The 15,361-nt window shown below is 41.3% G+C and overlaps 1 protein-coding gene across 4 annotated transcripts in view; it reads right to left on the bottom strand.

Annotated features, from left to right (window-relative positions):
• Positions 1-15,361, bottom strand: part of src (v-src avian sarcoma (Schmidt-Ruppin A-2) viral oncogene homolog) — a 40,297-nt gene that overhangs the window by 2,152 nt on the left and 22,784 nt on the right. Inside the window, exons 2-13 of one of the 4 annotated variants that reach the window (XM_034202588.1) lie at positions 8,818-9,070; positions 8,625-8,724; positions 7,639-7,656; positions 6,946-7,044; positions 6,192-6,218; positions 5,893-5,996; positions 4,255-4,404; positions 3,959-4,114; positions 2,074-2,253; positions 1,532-1,608; positions 1,273-1,426; positions 112-243 (exon numbers count right to left, since the gene is read on the bottom strand). In XM_034202588.1, coding sequence (XP_034058479.1) covers positions 112-243; positions 1,273-1,426; positions 1,532-1,608; positions 2,074-2,253; positions 3,959-4,114; positions 4,255-4,404; positions 5,893-5,996; positions 6,192-6,218; positions 6,946-7,044; positions 7,639-7,656; positions 8,625-8,724; positions 8,818-9,061 — 1,441 coding nt within the window. In that variant the 5' untranslated portion in view covers positions 9,062-9,070. The remainder of the gene's footprint in view (positions 1-111; positions 244-1,272; positions 1,427-1,531; positions 1,609-2,073; positions 2,254-3,958; positions 4,115-4,254; positions 4,405-5,892; positions 5,997-6,191; positions 6,219-6,945; positions 7,045-7,638; positions 7,657-8,624; positions 8,725-8,817; positions 9,071-15,361) is intronic. The other 3 variants (XM_034202590.1, XM_034202589.1, XM_034202591.1) reach the window with 3 other exon arrangements.

The following is a 15,361-nucleotide window of genomic DNA, read 5'->3' as shown; positions in this document are numbered from 1 at the left end:
TTTGTACTTGGTAGAAACCTGTAAGGTGGACTAATACAATGGAGTCAAAAAGTGTGTTATTTAGTTGTTTCATCGACTGAACAGAATTGTCAAAATGAAAATGGTTCTTGCCTGGATAGGGCACTCGGCCTTTGGTGGCCAGTTCAGTCAGCAGGACCCCGAAGGACCAGACGTCAGATTTAATGGTGAAGCGGCCGTACAGAGCCGCCTCAGGAGCCGTCCACTTGATGGGAAACTTGGCTCCTGCAGGATGACAGATTTATAAGAAAGTTAAAAGTAGATCATTGCAGCACAGACCAAAACAAAGGCACATCATGCATGCTGCATAAATCAAAAAAGGTTTCTTGGAATGTAACACCTTATAACCACAGGCTGTACATCACCAGTTCCTAACCCCAGGAAATCAGTCATGAAATGATTTAAAAGCAAGAGAAAACCTACTTGTCTTTAAATGTATACTTTCACCTCTTGAAATCCATAAAAACACAAACATAGGGAAAAGAAAATCGCTTTTTGGTTGAATTGCTTATAACTCAATACATACTACCTAACACGTGTGGTACCAAATACATACTACTTCACTTTAAGAGGTCAGAAGCTGTATACAAGATTGGAAACCAGTGTGCTGCATTGAGAAATAGTGTACAGAAAAACAAATGCTTAAAACCTACACCACATGTGTCAAACTCAAGGCCCGGGGCCCAAATCAGGCCCGTGGTGGATTTAATTTCGGCCCGCAGGATAATTTTTAAATACTATTAGATCTGGCCCGCCGGTATATTGCACGCACACCTTCACTCCATCCTGAGGGTCTCCTCAGCTCAGAGTCTGACCCCAAACATTGATGAGCTTGCACCCAAGATGAGATGCCAAGTATCTGAACTAGCATCACAGAGCAGCACACTGAGTTTAATGGATGTTTCCTTCTGCACTTTCTTTCTTGAGACAACAGGGCATGTTTGGTTTTTCTTTGAGGGAAATTATTTTTTTGAAGCTGTTGTTGGCCTGTGGAAAAATGTAATCATAAGAAATGACTCCGGAAAAGCTGCAGATAAGAAATTAATGCAACTGATTGTTTAATGTTGTTTTTATAGGCAACAATTTAAGCTTTGTTAGTTCCAGGTTTAATATGTGCAATAAGTTCATTTCAATAAGTTTTGCAATAAACATTGAACCAGTCCGGCCCTCGACTAGTACCCATTTTTTTTATTTTGGCCCACTGTGTATTTGAGTTTGACCCCCCTGGCCTACTCCATTGTACATTGGTCTTACCTTGCCTAGCAGTATATTCATTATCCTCAATGAGGCGAGCCAGACCAAAATCAGCCACTTTGCAAACCAGGTTATCTCCCACCAGGATGTTAGCAGCTCTCAGGTCTCTGTGCACATAGTTCATCCGCTCCACATACGCCATCCCCGAAGCAATCTGAGAAACAGACAAAGCTTTGTGATTGTCTAAACTGAAGGAAAACACCAGCATTACAATTTTTGAAGTGATTTAGGTCATGCTGCAGAACATTAACGTGCTGACCTGTGAGGCCATGTCCACCAGCTGAGGGAGGCGGAGCATTTTACCCATGTCGCCTTTCAGGAAATCCAGTAAGCTACCTGTTAGCAGACACATACTGCAGGTTAGCATAACACTGCTGGAGCTGTTGTCGTCATTAATTGTATATTTCTGCTTTAAGTATTCACTTCTTGTATTTTTGTGTGTAATATGTAATAAAATGTATTTAATGTTTTTAAAAAAATGTGTTTTGCAGGCAGTAAATGCATCATGGTTTGACGTGGCTTTTATTGGCTCCTAATGTAAACAAACCCTTACAGCATTGCATAATTAGAGTACACATTTACTCATAGAGTTTAAAAACTAGGCTACAGTTTACAGTATTTGCAGAAATGATATCTCTTGCACTATTTGATTTATTTTTATGACTAATGTGTTGCCCTAGCTATTAGCTATTGTGCATATCCTTTATTCTTTACGTTTTTTAAAAGACTTAATGAAGAACATTACTTATATAATGTATATAAATGTATATATATATAATGTATGTGAAAGTCCTTGCCAACCTTGTCCCATGTACTCCGTGACGATGTAGATGGGCTCCTCCGACACCACGGCGTAGAGCTGGACCAGCTTTTCATGTCTCAGTTTCTTCATGACCTGAGCTTCCATCAGGAAGGCCTCGGGGGACATGGTGCCGGTCTTCAGGGTCTTTATTGCCACCCGTGTTGTACCGTTCCACGTTCCTAAAAAAAGGAGATGTGAGGTCATATGTAGGAATTGATAAAGTATTATCAACTTAAAGCATAAGGTCATAGAAAATCCAAAGGAAATCACTATTACAGACATAGTAATGCTAAACTAGTGATTGTTCAACCAGCCTTTCTTTAGTCAGCACAGAGAATAGGAGGAAAGATTGTTAGTTTCTGAACATCTGAATTCCACATGTTTCAAATCAGAGTATATGAAAACTATTAAGAGGCTACCAGGTTTAACAAGAAAAATTTGATATATACAGTACTGTAAAAATAGTTGTATATAAGTTATAAAATGTGGCAAATGTGATGGCAAATGGTTGAAAAAGGTTTTTAAAAAAATGGTTAAAGCATCTAGCTTCTCCTGTGAAATTGGCAGATGCAAGGCCGGGGTATTGGCAATAATCTGAAAAAAAAGGCCATATAATAATAAAGCATTAATTATTTGGAATATATTGCGATAACATAATAAAGCAATTGTTACATTTCAATTTTTAGGATAATTAGCATCAATACACCTACTGATATACAATTTGTTTAGCTGTTTATTCACTTTGATACTTTGTCTATTTGACCAGGACAATTAAATAATCTGGGTGTGACCCAAGATAACAACCCGTTGCTGCAGATACACGCTGTACAACATCAGGAGGATACGTCCCCACCTGACCCAGAAAGCGACGCAGGTTCTGGTCCAGGCTCTCGTCATCTCACGCCTAGACTACTGCAACTCCCTCCTGGCTGGTCTACCTGCATGTGCCATCCGACCTCTGCAGCTCATCCAGAATGCAGCGGCTCGTCTGGTCTTCAACCTTCCTAAATGTTCCCACACCACTCCGCTCCTCCGCTCCCTTCACTGGCTTCCGGTAACTGCTAGAATCCACTTCAAAACAATGGTACTTGCGTACCATGCTGCAAATGGATCTGGCCCTTCCTACATCCAGGACATGGTTAAACCGTACACCCCGGCACGTGCACTACGCTCTGCATCAGCCAAACGACTCGCTGCGCCCGCACTGCGAGGGGGACCCAAGTTCCCATCAGCAAAAACACGTGGGTTTGCTATCCTGGCTCCAAGATGGTGGAATGAGCTCCCCATTGACATCAGGACAGCAGATAGCTTACACATCTTCCGGCTCAGACTGAAAACTCATCTCTTTCGACTCCACTTCGAGCGATAGAACTTTTAACAAAGCACTTATATACTAATAAAGGACTGGCTTACCTAAAGCCAGTTGAGTAGCACTTGAAATGTTTTGGCTCTATGAAACCTGATGTACTTATATGATTCTGTTTTCTTCAAGGTTGTATCTTGTTGGTCGAACGCACTTATTGTAAGTCGCTTTGGATAAAAGCGTCAGCTAAATGCAATGCAATGTAAAATAAGAAATACTGTGTGTAAGTGTTTCCTAAAAAGAGTGTGGGATGTCAGTTATGAGCTGCAGTAACAACACAAGCATTTAAGGGAAAAGAAGGAAATCCAAAGCACTTTCTTGGGGAAAAATCTGAAGAATGCAACTTCTAAATGCACTTTGCTCTTCACACAGTTTGTTAATATTTAACTGGAAGTGTGCCTTCAAACATCCTTTCTCAGTGAGCAATAACAGCTAAGTTCTCCACAGAAAGACAGAAAACCTGCAGAATATTTCAGAGGTTCAGTTTTTCTTTTCAAGACATAGATCAAAGCACGGCTTACCCATCCAGACCTCTCCAAAGCAGCCCTGTCCGAGCTTCAGATCCAGATGGAGGGAGTCTCTGGGGATCTCCCAGGCGTCCTTAGATAAGCCCTGAGTCTGAGGCTTCAGAACCGGACAAATGTCTGATAGACTGTGACACAGCCCATCAGCATGCTCTGTGAAACACAAGATAATACATGTGGTATAAAGACAATTCCTGCTTATTTCTAAACTACAGAGTGATATAGTTAGGGTACCGGAAACAAAGCAAGTGTCAAAAAACCCAAATATGACAATAAGAGAAAAGAAGACTCACTGCGATAGTGGTTGACCAGCTGCTGCAGGTTGCTGAATTGTGTGCGTGATGTGATGTAAAAGCCTCCGCTGTCCAGCTTCCTGATCTTGTAGTGCTTCACATTCAGCCCTTTGGTGTTGTCATAGTCCAACACAGACAGACAGTAGGCACCTGGAAGGAAGAAAACAATGATAAATACGAATTCTAATGATATGGGGTTATACACGTGTTTGCATGGATGTAAAAAGGAGAAATTAAGCTTTAAAGTTTTGGTGACAATGTGGTCATTACACCACAAGAGGGCAGCATCAGTCAGGTTAAATAAACAGAGTACGATGTGGCCCGGTGGTTGTACAGTCCTCAGCTCCACACTGACCTAATTCTGTCGGGCTAACCCCCCCCCCCCCCAACTCACTCTACTCACCCCCCTCCATCCCCACCTTGTCCCTTTTCTCATTCAACGCCGATCTGACATAGAAATCCCATAATAGGAAACTACGGGAGCCCTGTAATTTACATGTGTACAAATCACACACTAGCTGAGGGGAATGTGTTTCTGCATCAGAGAAGCTGCCTATCAGAACCATCTCCAGTCCCACAAGCGTCTCATCCAACCTTTTCCCATCTGTCCAAATAGTCTCTCTTCTGCACCCACACCACCACGAACAGCAGGGTGTCACTTCTTAATGCTAGACAGAATTCACTTTCATCTTCTTGGTGACATTTTTGGGTAATACTTGTCATGAGCCTCATGTTTGAGACCTGAACGTTTGAAAAGTTCAGATCTCATGCAAGAGAACACGAAGTAGTCTTCAAAAATACTTCTACGTTTAACAAAAAGTTGCATTAAGTCGATTTTGTACAAATGTACTTGGGTACGATTGTATAGGCCTACCATAGATTGAATAATAACGTCTTCTTCCCCAGGTCTTGACACATTAAATATTTACAAACGTACCCTCCAATAGTTTTTGTTAAACCCCTGGTCTGTTAGAGACAGCCAAAAAACGCATAACCCTATTGAGCCCCTTAGGTTTAGTTTTGCTTAATAGAGCTGTGTATTATTTGACATATTTTGTTGCTTCAGGTGCAAAACGATATGCAAGTTTCAGTAATAAATCAAATTGATAACGTGCAAATCAGAATAGGTATCAGAACAACACATTGCTCATTTCTAATACTGTCAATCCTTCACAACCTCTGAATATTTCTGCTCAACACTACCTCCTTTAATCTACACAGCTCTCCACTTTGAATATAGTATTTGACATATTTTATTTTCTATTATCTTTTACTGATCTTAGTTTTTTTTGGCGTAGATATTGTCTTAATTTATAATTTGTTAAAATAGTCTTTATAACGGTACTATTTTGGGCTCCTTTTTTAAAACATATTCCTCTTTCTATGTCTATGTATGCAACATTTACACCAAAGCAAATTCCTCAAATTTCAAGGCTTTGAAAATGAGTCTTTTCATAAAAGATATTGATATTTATTTCAAAAAAAGCTTTTTTAATGTTAAAGCATTTGAATCAAACTTTCTATACTGCACACTTTATGTAACTCGATGCACATTTAGGTCACGACTTGAGGTTTCATACCCTTACGTCCGGTCTACAGAGGCAGAATAATGATGCTTCTGTGGCTCCACATGCTTACCTTTGGTGGTCTCACTCTCTCGCACCAGGAAAGTCCCTCTCCTGTTCTCTAAACTTAGCAGCAGCCTCTCAGAGTCGCGGCGAGTGACTTTGCCAAAGTACCACCTGGTGAGGTTGAGAAAGAAAAACATGGGACACACAGGGAACAGGTTGGTGAGGGGGGCGATGGTGAATGTGGGTGTGGAAGAGAAGGAAGGAATGACGAAGCGAGGGTCAGTTATTGCTCATGTTTTCAGAAAGTGCAGTCTTTGCATACCAGATGCAATGCATACTAATGCCTACTGTGCAACAGCTGCTTACCTGGACTCTAGAGTCAGTCTGAGATGACTGGAGAGGCAGGAGGAAAAGTGAAAAATTGAGTTGTTAAAAAAGTATAAAGTAGTTTGTGTGACTTGATTGTTCAAGCAAGCAGGTTAGCAAGTAAAGAACAGCAGTGCATGTCTCCAAGGAGAAGAAAACAGTAAACATACCAGAGACATTTCAATTAATACTTCCATATTTTGGAAAATACACTTATTTACTTTCTTGTCTAGACTTAATTGCAATGATTAATACCACTCATGTTTGTACGGTCAATACGAAGCTAAAGCCAGTTAGCATAGCATAAGCCTCGAAACTGAGGGAAACAGCTAGCCAAAAAACACTCATGACCGCTTCATTTACATTTCTGCACTAGGTTTTTTACAGATGCAGTATTTACTCAAAATATAGTGTGTTAATAAGTTAACTTTAAGGGTCAACATAGGTGGAATGTGTTACTTTTGGACAGAGGCCAGGGTAGCAGTTTCCCCCTGTTGCTAGTCTCTATTTTAAGCCAAGCTAACGTATGCTAGGTGTAGATTCATATTAAACGGACAGACACGAGTGTCTTAATTGTCTAATTTTACTCTGGAAAAATAGGCCAACATCATCAAACTGTTCTTCTGAGTGCTCATGTTGTATTCACATTTGAATAAAAAAGCAAGATTATTTTATAGAATCAAGTATTTGAGTGTCATAGCTTTCACATGCTTGATGAAACACAGATTGAAAAGGAAGAGTAAGGAGGTTTTACTCTTCTGCCTGGATGGAGTCAGATGGAGCCACATAATTGCTGGGGATGTAACCACTCTCTCCAGTGGTCAGGGAGCGAGCCAGCCACCAGTCGCCTTCTCTGCACAGATGAAACGAAAACACACAGCTTCACTGAGGCTCATCACACATCCACAACACACACAAACAGTCCTTCTGACTTTAAAGGCTAGTGTTTATCAAGTGTCTCAGAGTATGAATACTTTATTGCTGAGGATTTTGCTTTTTTGTGTTGCCACAGTTATTGAGCTCCTGGAGAAACTTGATAAATAAAAAGCCCAGATATCTTTACTGTTAAAAAATATATTTGAAGGTTATGCAACTATGAACAAACATGCATCCATGTGGGAATGACAACCGTGAGGGATGGAGCTTGTGTGCTAAACTTAATCAGGATGTGAGTAGCTTTGCAGCACTGTATTAATTTAGAGAATCCTAAATTAAATTACAGTTTAATTACAATAATGTATTCGTCTTGTTGAAATTAATTGAATAAAGTGCTGCAAGGCTTTACACCACCTCCCCCTGACTACTGTAGGGTTTATGGGCAGAGTTATGTGGTTTGTGCCTTTCTAGAGAAGTGGTTTTACGGCTAAAGTAGAGTGCTTCAGGTGATACACACACACAGCCAGACAAACAGCACATTCAAATACAACGCTAGAGGAGCTTCACAAACCTGCAGTTCACCTTCCTCCTGTAAAAAAAAAAAGGTTTGAAATGGAAAGTAGAGATGAAAGGGAAATAATGGAAAAGAGATTAAAGAAATACAGAGAGCACGTTTTGAGCAGTGGAAGAACAGCCGAGTACACACATAAATAATACGACCAATATGCATAAAGTTATACATGTAAAATATTTAAACCATTACAGAACTTGCTGACAAAGGATTAGGCTGACTACTTGCAGGGTCATAATAATATCAGAAAAAGAGCCCATCAGGTCACTATGCATGGCTTAAAAAGTAGAAATGGTCTAAGGCTAGCTAAGACGAGTGTATCTGACTGTGATAGCCCGTCAACTAATCTTGGATATTTCTTAATGGATTCTGGGTGTACTTGACCCAATAATGACCCAGGTCTTTGGCTTAAGGGGCCAGATGCAGTGATAATCCACTATTGTCCTTGGCTCCTGCCTTCTAGGTCAGTAGTTTGTAAGTGGGCAAGCAGCACTGGGGGTGATTCATTACAATGTATGGGTCACTGCACCCATATTAATTCATAAAGCAAGCCTCTATTTAAACAAACAAGCATGACTCATAAACAGGTTAGATTGCTGTGGTAACTGGGTCTTGCACAGCGTCTAATTCCCAGGAAAAAGCGATACAAATATCCATGTCCATACTGAGGTGGGCTGAGCAATTTTTTTTGAATGAAGCAAAAATGGTCAGTGACACAAAAAGCAAGCTCCACAGAGGGAAGCCCGTTTCTATGGTTACAGTGGCTTTCAGAGAGACGACAAGTGACATGCGTTTTGTGTGCAAAGCAGCCAGTCAGACCACTGAGGACAAACTCAGACAGTCTGTGGACATGTTTATGTGCAGAATTTGTCATCAAACACACAGCGAATGTGTGGGAAAAAGTGTTCTTGGATCAATCTTTAGTTAACTTGTTTGTAAAAAGGGAAACAGAAATGAGCATTGGATTAGTTTTGTGTTTTCCTTACGTGTTGTTCACTATCTGGAGGCGTTCGCCCTTCCTGAAGGAGAGGTCTGAGGCCGTCCTCGACTCGTAGTCATACAAAGCCACGAAGGTCGTCACGCCTCCTATCAGGGGATAACGTTTGGAGATTATTAAAGACATATTGTTCACACAGGAAATAAAACAACCGATTAAACAAACCAAGCTGATGTCCTCACCTGCTAGTGTGATTCTGTTGGGAGAGGTGACAGCGTTATTGTCCACGCCTCCAAACAGGGTCAGCTCTGAGGTTTTGGTCATGGACGGATTGCCCCCCAGACCATCCATAGCAGGATTACAGTTGGGTGTGAGGGACTGTTGGTTGGAGTGGTGTCCGCCAGCCCCCCCTCCGGAGCTGAGGGTGCCCTCGAGGCTGCGGGTTCGATGGCCGACATCCTTGGGCTTACTCTTGGATCCCCCCATGGCCCAGGACTGCAGAGCATTCAAGGACAGAGAGGAAAAGTCAATGAGATTAAGTGTAATACAATACAATTGCATTTCAAGGCACTTTTAAAGAGGAATACCATAATAAGTGTACATTGCTTCTTATGTTATTTTCTCAGAATGCTCTGGAAAAATTCCTCTGACAGCAAATACGCCAGATGCAGAAACCAGAGACGTGGCTCTAAGCCCACTGAGACTCAGTATCATGTAGACCACATGAACCACAGCTTCCCAACGGATAGAGGAGCAGCTGCCACTCCTTGTTCAGCGCAGACATGACACACACACACACACACAGACACACACACACCAGCTGAGCACACACACACAGCGGACATGTGTCAGAAACAGATGCATATACAGAGACATATATCAACACTTCAAACTGATAATTTAAAGATGAGTAATGTTTTGTAAAGTTACCGCCCACCACACCCTTTTTACATCGCTGCTACAATACTCATTGAGGGGTAACTAATATCTGCTTTTCATCTTTGATTTAGAGCTAAATATGAGCTGATTAACAGGAGATTAGTCATCAATAATTTAATTAATTTGCAGCAATTCATCTGCAAGGATATGCTCAGGCAAAGTGTTGCTAACACCAGCAAGCTAACATGCTCACCCTATTAGGCTTTTGTGGGTCTTCCCTTTCCTGTTGTGTGTTATATAGGTTTGTGTGCATGTAAATGGTCTACAAAGGCTACAATCCCTTTTTCCCTCAGAGGGAGTTTCTCTTCCAAACACTCCCACCCGCCCCAACCCCTCCTGAAACGCCTCCGTTGGACTCCAGTGTCCGGCAGTGGCTCAGTCAGTAGGGGCTTGGACTGGGAGCTGTAGACCTAAAATACGGAGTGTGGACTGCTACTTGGAGAGGTCCCAGTTCACCTGCTGCCCTGCCGTGGTGCCCTTGAGCAAGGCACCGGACACCCACCTTCCCCCCTCACATCCATTGCTCCCCGGGCGCTGTACAATAGCTGCCCACTGCTCCTAGTACTAGACTCCTGGTACTAGGATGGGTTAAATGCAGAGAACACATTTCGCTGAGTCCTCTGCATTAAAGAGGGTTTCATCCCTCCCAATTATATTCTATTGTTTACTTCTGTAACATATAGTGTCCTCACTATGTAACGTTTGCACTTGAACACATTGTACGTGATAGAGATGTCCCGCCCCCTTAGCCTAAGTGGTTGACCAATCACAACAGAGCCGACCAGCTAACCAATCAGAGCAGACTGGGCTCTGGTTTCAGACAGAGGGTGAAAAGAGGTGCAGCAGCACAGGCAGTATGAGAAAAATAAAGAGCTTTTTGAAACATTAAAGCATGGAGACATGTCACAGTAGAGGCACAACATACTGATATGAACCTGAACAGGCCCCCTTTAATGAATCGCTATGTTCACCTGTTAGTTGATAACTGTAGTAACTTTGGCCTTGTGGGAAGTAGCTAAAAATGGCCTAGAAGAAACGTAAATGCTTTGTTGCTTGTGTGAACTGTAGGGTAATAATTCTCTGTTGTTACATCACTTCAAGTGCATGACCCCGTTTGCTTTACTCTTAGCTCATGTGATCCATTGTTAATTTAAAATAATTGATCAGTGCAGCTTTAATGGTAAAAAAATAAATAATTAGTTGAAACTCTACTGTGCAGCGACAGATCAATGTGTGTTCTCTGGATCATCTCCCCTTATCTAACAGCACATTACTTGAACATAGCTTTTATTTGATTTAGTTTCAAATAAATGTAATCAGTGAAAGCATCAGTGAGTTCTCAGCAAAGGACAACATTTGAGACGATCAAACAGACCAAAGGTCAAGAGGGCAGTTTTGGATTGCATTTTGTTCCTCTTCATCACTGAAGCTTCGCCCGCCCACTCTGATGAAGTGGCTCTAATAACAGCTTAGTGTCAGGAAATCATTACACTAAGCCAAGGATCATTTAGAGACTCAAGCCTGTGCTATCATGGTTGGATATAGCCACAGGGGTCAACTAGGAAATGCTAATTTACAAAAAAAACATGTAGGTGGGGTGGCTTTAGAGTCCATTCGCATAAACAGAGGAGTGTGTGGGGAGTGTCAAGCTGCTCCGCCTTCTGCTCACATCCTCTGCATGACTTGCTATTTAGGAGGACATGCATCTGTTGGATCTGACATGGGAGTCAGCATGTCCTCACTCTCATTCACAGGCTAATCGAGAGAGAGAGACGAGCTACTACGCTACACAGGCTAGCAGGCACGCTCCTAGTCACAGTGATGCAGCGACATATGGTAGGGAAATGTGTGGCACAGAGAAGAGCACAGTTATCTAACCACGCTAGAGATATTATGCTAGAGATATCACGCTAGAGATATTACTGAAGCTGACATGGTTTCTGTCATTTTGGAAGCTTCCTCATTGCCCCCCTTTTTTCAGACAATCTGCTAGGAGATAAGACGCAGAGACAATGTAGGAGACAATGGCTTTCAGTCAGTTTTAGGAGATTTATCTACACAGATTTATTTGTGCACATTGGAGCGCATCCAGCAGTTTAAATAGACAGAGCGACGGATAGAGGACCGAAAGGACGAGAGGAGCGAGAAAGGGGAGGGGAATAAGGCTGCTCGATTTAGAAAATATAAATAATGCGATTATTTTGTCCGATATAGGAGGATGTGATAATTTTGCATCATTATGTGATCAATTTAATTGAAAAATATATCATGGTGTGATTTTTTACCAGGATCTGGACCAAATATATGTTTGTTATGTCTTTAGAACATGATTTGTAGGCTGGAATATCTCTGCATTTCCACAATATTTTATTTTAAAAAAAGTATTTGAACACATATTTAGACTTTAACAAATATCTCCATCCTGCAATTTGAATTTTGCAACAGTCCAAATTGCAATTTCCATCACATTTTGATTAATCGTGCAGCCCTAGACGGGCACATAGCACAGCGGTTCATTTTAGGTTGGCACCACAAATGGGCAAGATGGGGGGGAGAGGAAGTAAGTGGAGAGGGGGTCAATGAGGGCCAGACAGTCGATATCTCCCCCTGAGGGCATGTTTGCACAAAGGGGGTCGCATCCCAGTTAGTGTAACGTAGCGTGCAGGTTGACACACACAGAGCGCAGACACAAAGATGACGGGTTGCATAGTTAATAAGCCATCGGAGCACGGGGAGACGCTTTTTTCTCTCATCTCCAGTCATTCGCCGCGTAAAGGCTCTCCACCGTTTGACACGGATGAAGCTTTCACTTAAGGGTTCGTCGCCCTAATGAGATACAGTAACTCAGACGGTGGTTAAATAACACATTTTGTGGACAGACCATTACTAAATAATGGTGACTGACTTGTGCAGGCATATGCGTGTTTGGAGGCAGCTGTGTGTATATATATATATATATATATATATATATATTGTTTTCTGCCAATACTCTGACCCAGACTGCGTACCCAGACTAAAACACTGCACAGCGACGACCAACGAAACACCAAACGGTCTCTGGCTTTTCTTCACACTCAGTTTGCAACAAAGCCCTCTTTTGTCAGATCACAGCAGGCGGCATAAACAAGACACAGAAGTGGCCTGTGGCTCGCGGGCTGCCAGATTTGAGCGTGTTTTAGCTCCAACAGCCGGCAGGAAATATGGAAACACAGGAAGTCATGAAGCCAGACAATGTCATGTTTTGCAGGAATCATGTTTGCGAGTGTCTCATCAGCAGCTAATATAACGAGAGCTTGATTCTGGCCTAATAGGGTTTAGGCACTGTAACAAGCACCCACTGTCTGTGGGGGGAGGCAGGGCTGCATGTAAAATCCCTCTGGCAAGCAAGAAGGGGGGTATGTGGCTGGCTGGGTGGGGGATTTACTTAATTATGCATAAGATCTGACAATGAATTCCAAATCCTTCAAGTCTCCTGGGCTTTTGGTAAAAGGGAATAGTCTTTTAATATTGCTTCCGGGGTTGTTTTCCCCCCTACACATCCCTGTTTTGCTTGCTTTTCATTCGGTATGAAAGGAAAACAATTACAACCCATGAATAGTAGCCTCTCATTGAAATAAAAGAAAAGAGGTGGTGTCATTCATCTAAAAAGAGGCTGATGGAGTGTTTGCCAAGGCAGGATCATGACACTGGTCCGTTTTTCACAAACAACACCGGCTTTGTCGAGGTACTGTGCGCTGACTAGTTTAAACAAAATCTTGGCATGGTTGCAGGAAGGATGAAATAGGCTTCAAATTTGAACAATCTTGCTTTAGATGTTTGTATGCATTCTTTAATAACATAACTTGCATAACTTCACCTGTTGTACATCAGATATAATCATTCCTTTCCTCATGAAAACAACACATGTACAGATTCTGTCCTTCCCTTCACATCAACAAAATGACACCACGATACCTGTACTGGTATGTTAGTATCATTACATTCCAGTGAATCAAAGTAAGTACGAAATAAAATAAAAATAAATAGGTGGTGCTTGAGTCAGGTGTTGTCTGTTTTAATGGCGACCATGTTTTATTAAACGTATCTGTTTTCAGCTGTAACCTTGTTGTGATTCTTGCCTTAGAATAAACATGTTTTACTCAATGTACTATGCTAGGGGAGTGTCGCTTCAGCCAAGAAACTGTTATCATTGGTTCTGCTATTAAAAGTTGAATTCTTAGTAAGAAAACCACATTTATGTCTGTCATCACCGGGCAGTAGTTTGGAATGCATTCTTATCAGAGACTTCCCACTTTGACGCTGAACCAAAACCAAACTCATACTGAGAGAGACGGTAAACTCAGCTATGTGAAGTGGCATGTCAGGACCTGTATGCTGCAATGACAGCTACAGTAGACCCTTCACTTGTCCCTCCTTGATGGGCCTGTGATATAACACATGGAGTGGGCATGTTCTGATAGTCTACCTTCACTTAAAGACCCGCCACCTGATGCCTGAGGCAGAAAGGGGAAAAGTCACATTTAGGCATATTATGCAACACTACAATTACAACATGAGACACTTGTCTTCACACTTTGTAGGAATGACAAGAGCTATTTCATAAAGACGGGACTTTCGTAAGTTCCTGTTCCCATTGAATTATTGAAGGCAAGAAATATGAGATGAGCTACAATTCCAAGAAAGAGAAATACAGAAGAAAGTGCAGCCGTAGTTTAAAAAGAAAAACTATTTTGACATGGTCTACTTTTTATCTTTATGCATTATTAAATCATTTGAATAAAAATAATAATTTCTAAGGTGAGTCTCAAGATACTGTGACTAGTTTGAACATAATTATCAGATTAGGTCGTCAGAAATAAACGTTTGAACTAAAGCTTTCCTCACCCTTCCTGAAACATTAGTGGGTGTGACCCCTCTTGAAGAGCAGCCATGAACCTGCTGTGCGTCATAGGAAGTGTATCATTCATAATTAAGTGCGCATTTCAGGTTAAGTTGTAGCCTTTTTAGTAGATAACGCCAGTTTTTATATCGGAATTGTTTTAAGATGACAGCAATAAAGACTTTGTATTTTATTGTTTTGCACAATTAAAAAAATACACTCGGAGAAATAATGTTAAAAATACAAATTTCATTAAAAACAACATCAAAACGAAAGGAAACGAAAATGTGGCAAAAGATTTTTCAGGCATTTTTCCAAACAATCCTTGGAGGTACAGCATTTTGTTTTGTTTCAAAAGCTATCCAGATTTGTGTTCCCCAAAAACGGATGGAAAATGTAGCTGTACTTACATTTTAATATGCATGATTAGATAAACTATAATACATAGATGTAAGTATGATTTTTAGATGGCTAGTAGCTGATTTTTTTAGAGATTTGATGCTGGCACGCTCCGAACGTGGTTTGTGTCTGTTTATAACTCTGTTACTTCAGCAGAAGATGGTGAGATCATTCCAGTCTCGGAGTCGACCCGAGCTAGCACTTATTAAGCAGAAGTACATTTTACATCAGAAAAGCGAGATGACATCATCCTGAATGAGGCCATTGTGCAGGACGTGTCCCACACAGTCTACTGTACACACAAGGACCCACAGGCCCCAGAGGTATAGGATTATTGTGTATATATCTCAAAGCTTTATCCTATCAATCACATGTTCATGACTTCTAACAACGCGTTCCTTTACTCATGTTTCAATTGTATTTACTGCTGTTTTAATTGTAATGCATTGAAGTCCTAAGGATGCCCGTTAGAACTGCATAGGCAGGTTGCTTCTAACAGCTATAATGATATACATACATTTATACCATGGGTCCTAATTTAAAGTATCACACACTCTCAAGGTCAGACA

Source organism: Gymnodraco acuticeps, unplaced genomic scaffold (assembly GCF_902827175.1).
Source record: "Gymnodraco acuticeps unplaced genomic scaffold, fGymAcu1.1, whole genome shotgun sequence".
Taxonomy (NCBI): Eukaryota; Metazoa; Chordata; class Actinopteri; order Perciformes; family Bathydraconidae; genus Gymnodraco; species Gymnodraco acuticeps.
The sequence above is the reverse complement of the archived record's forward strand: the minus strand, read 5'-3'. Positions and strand labels throughout refer to the sequence as shown.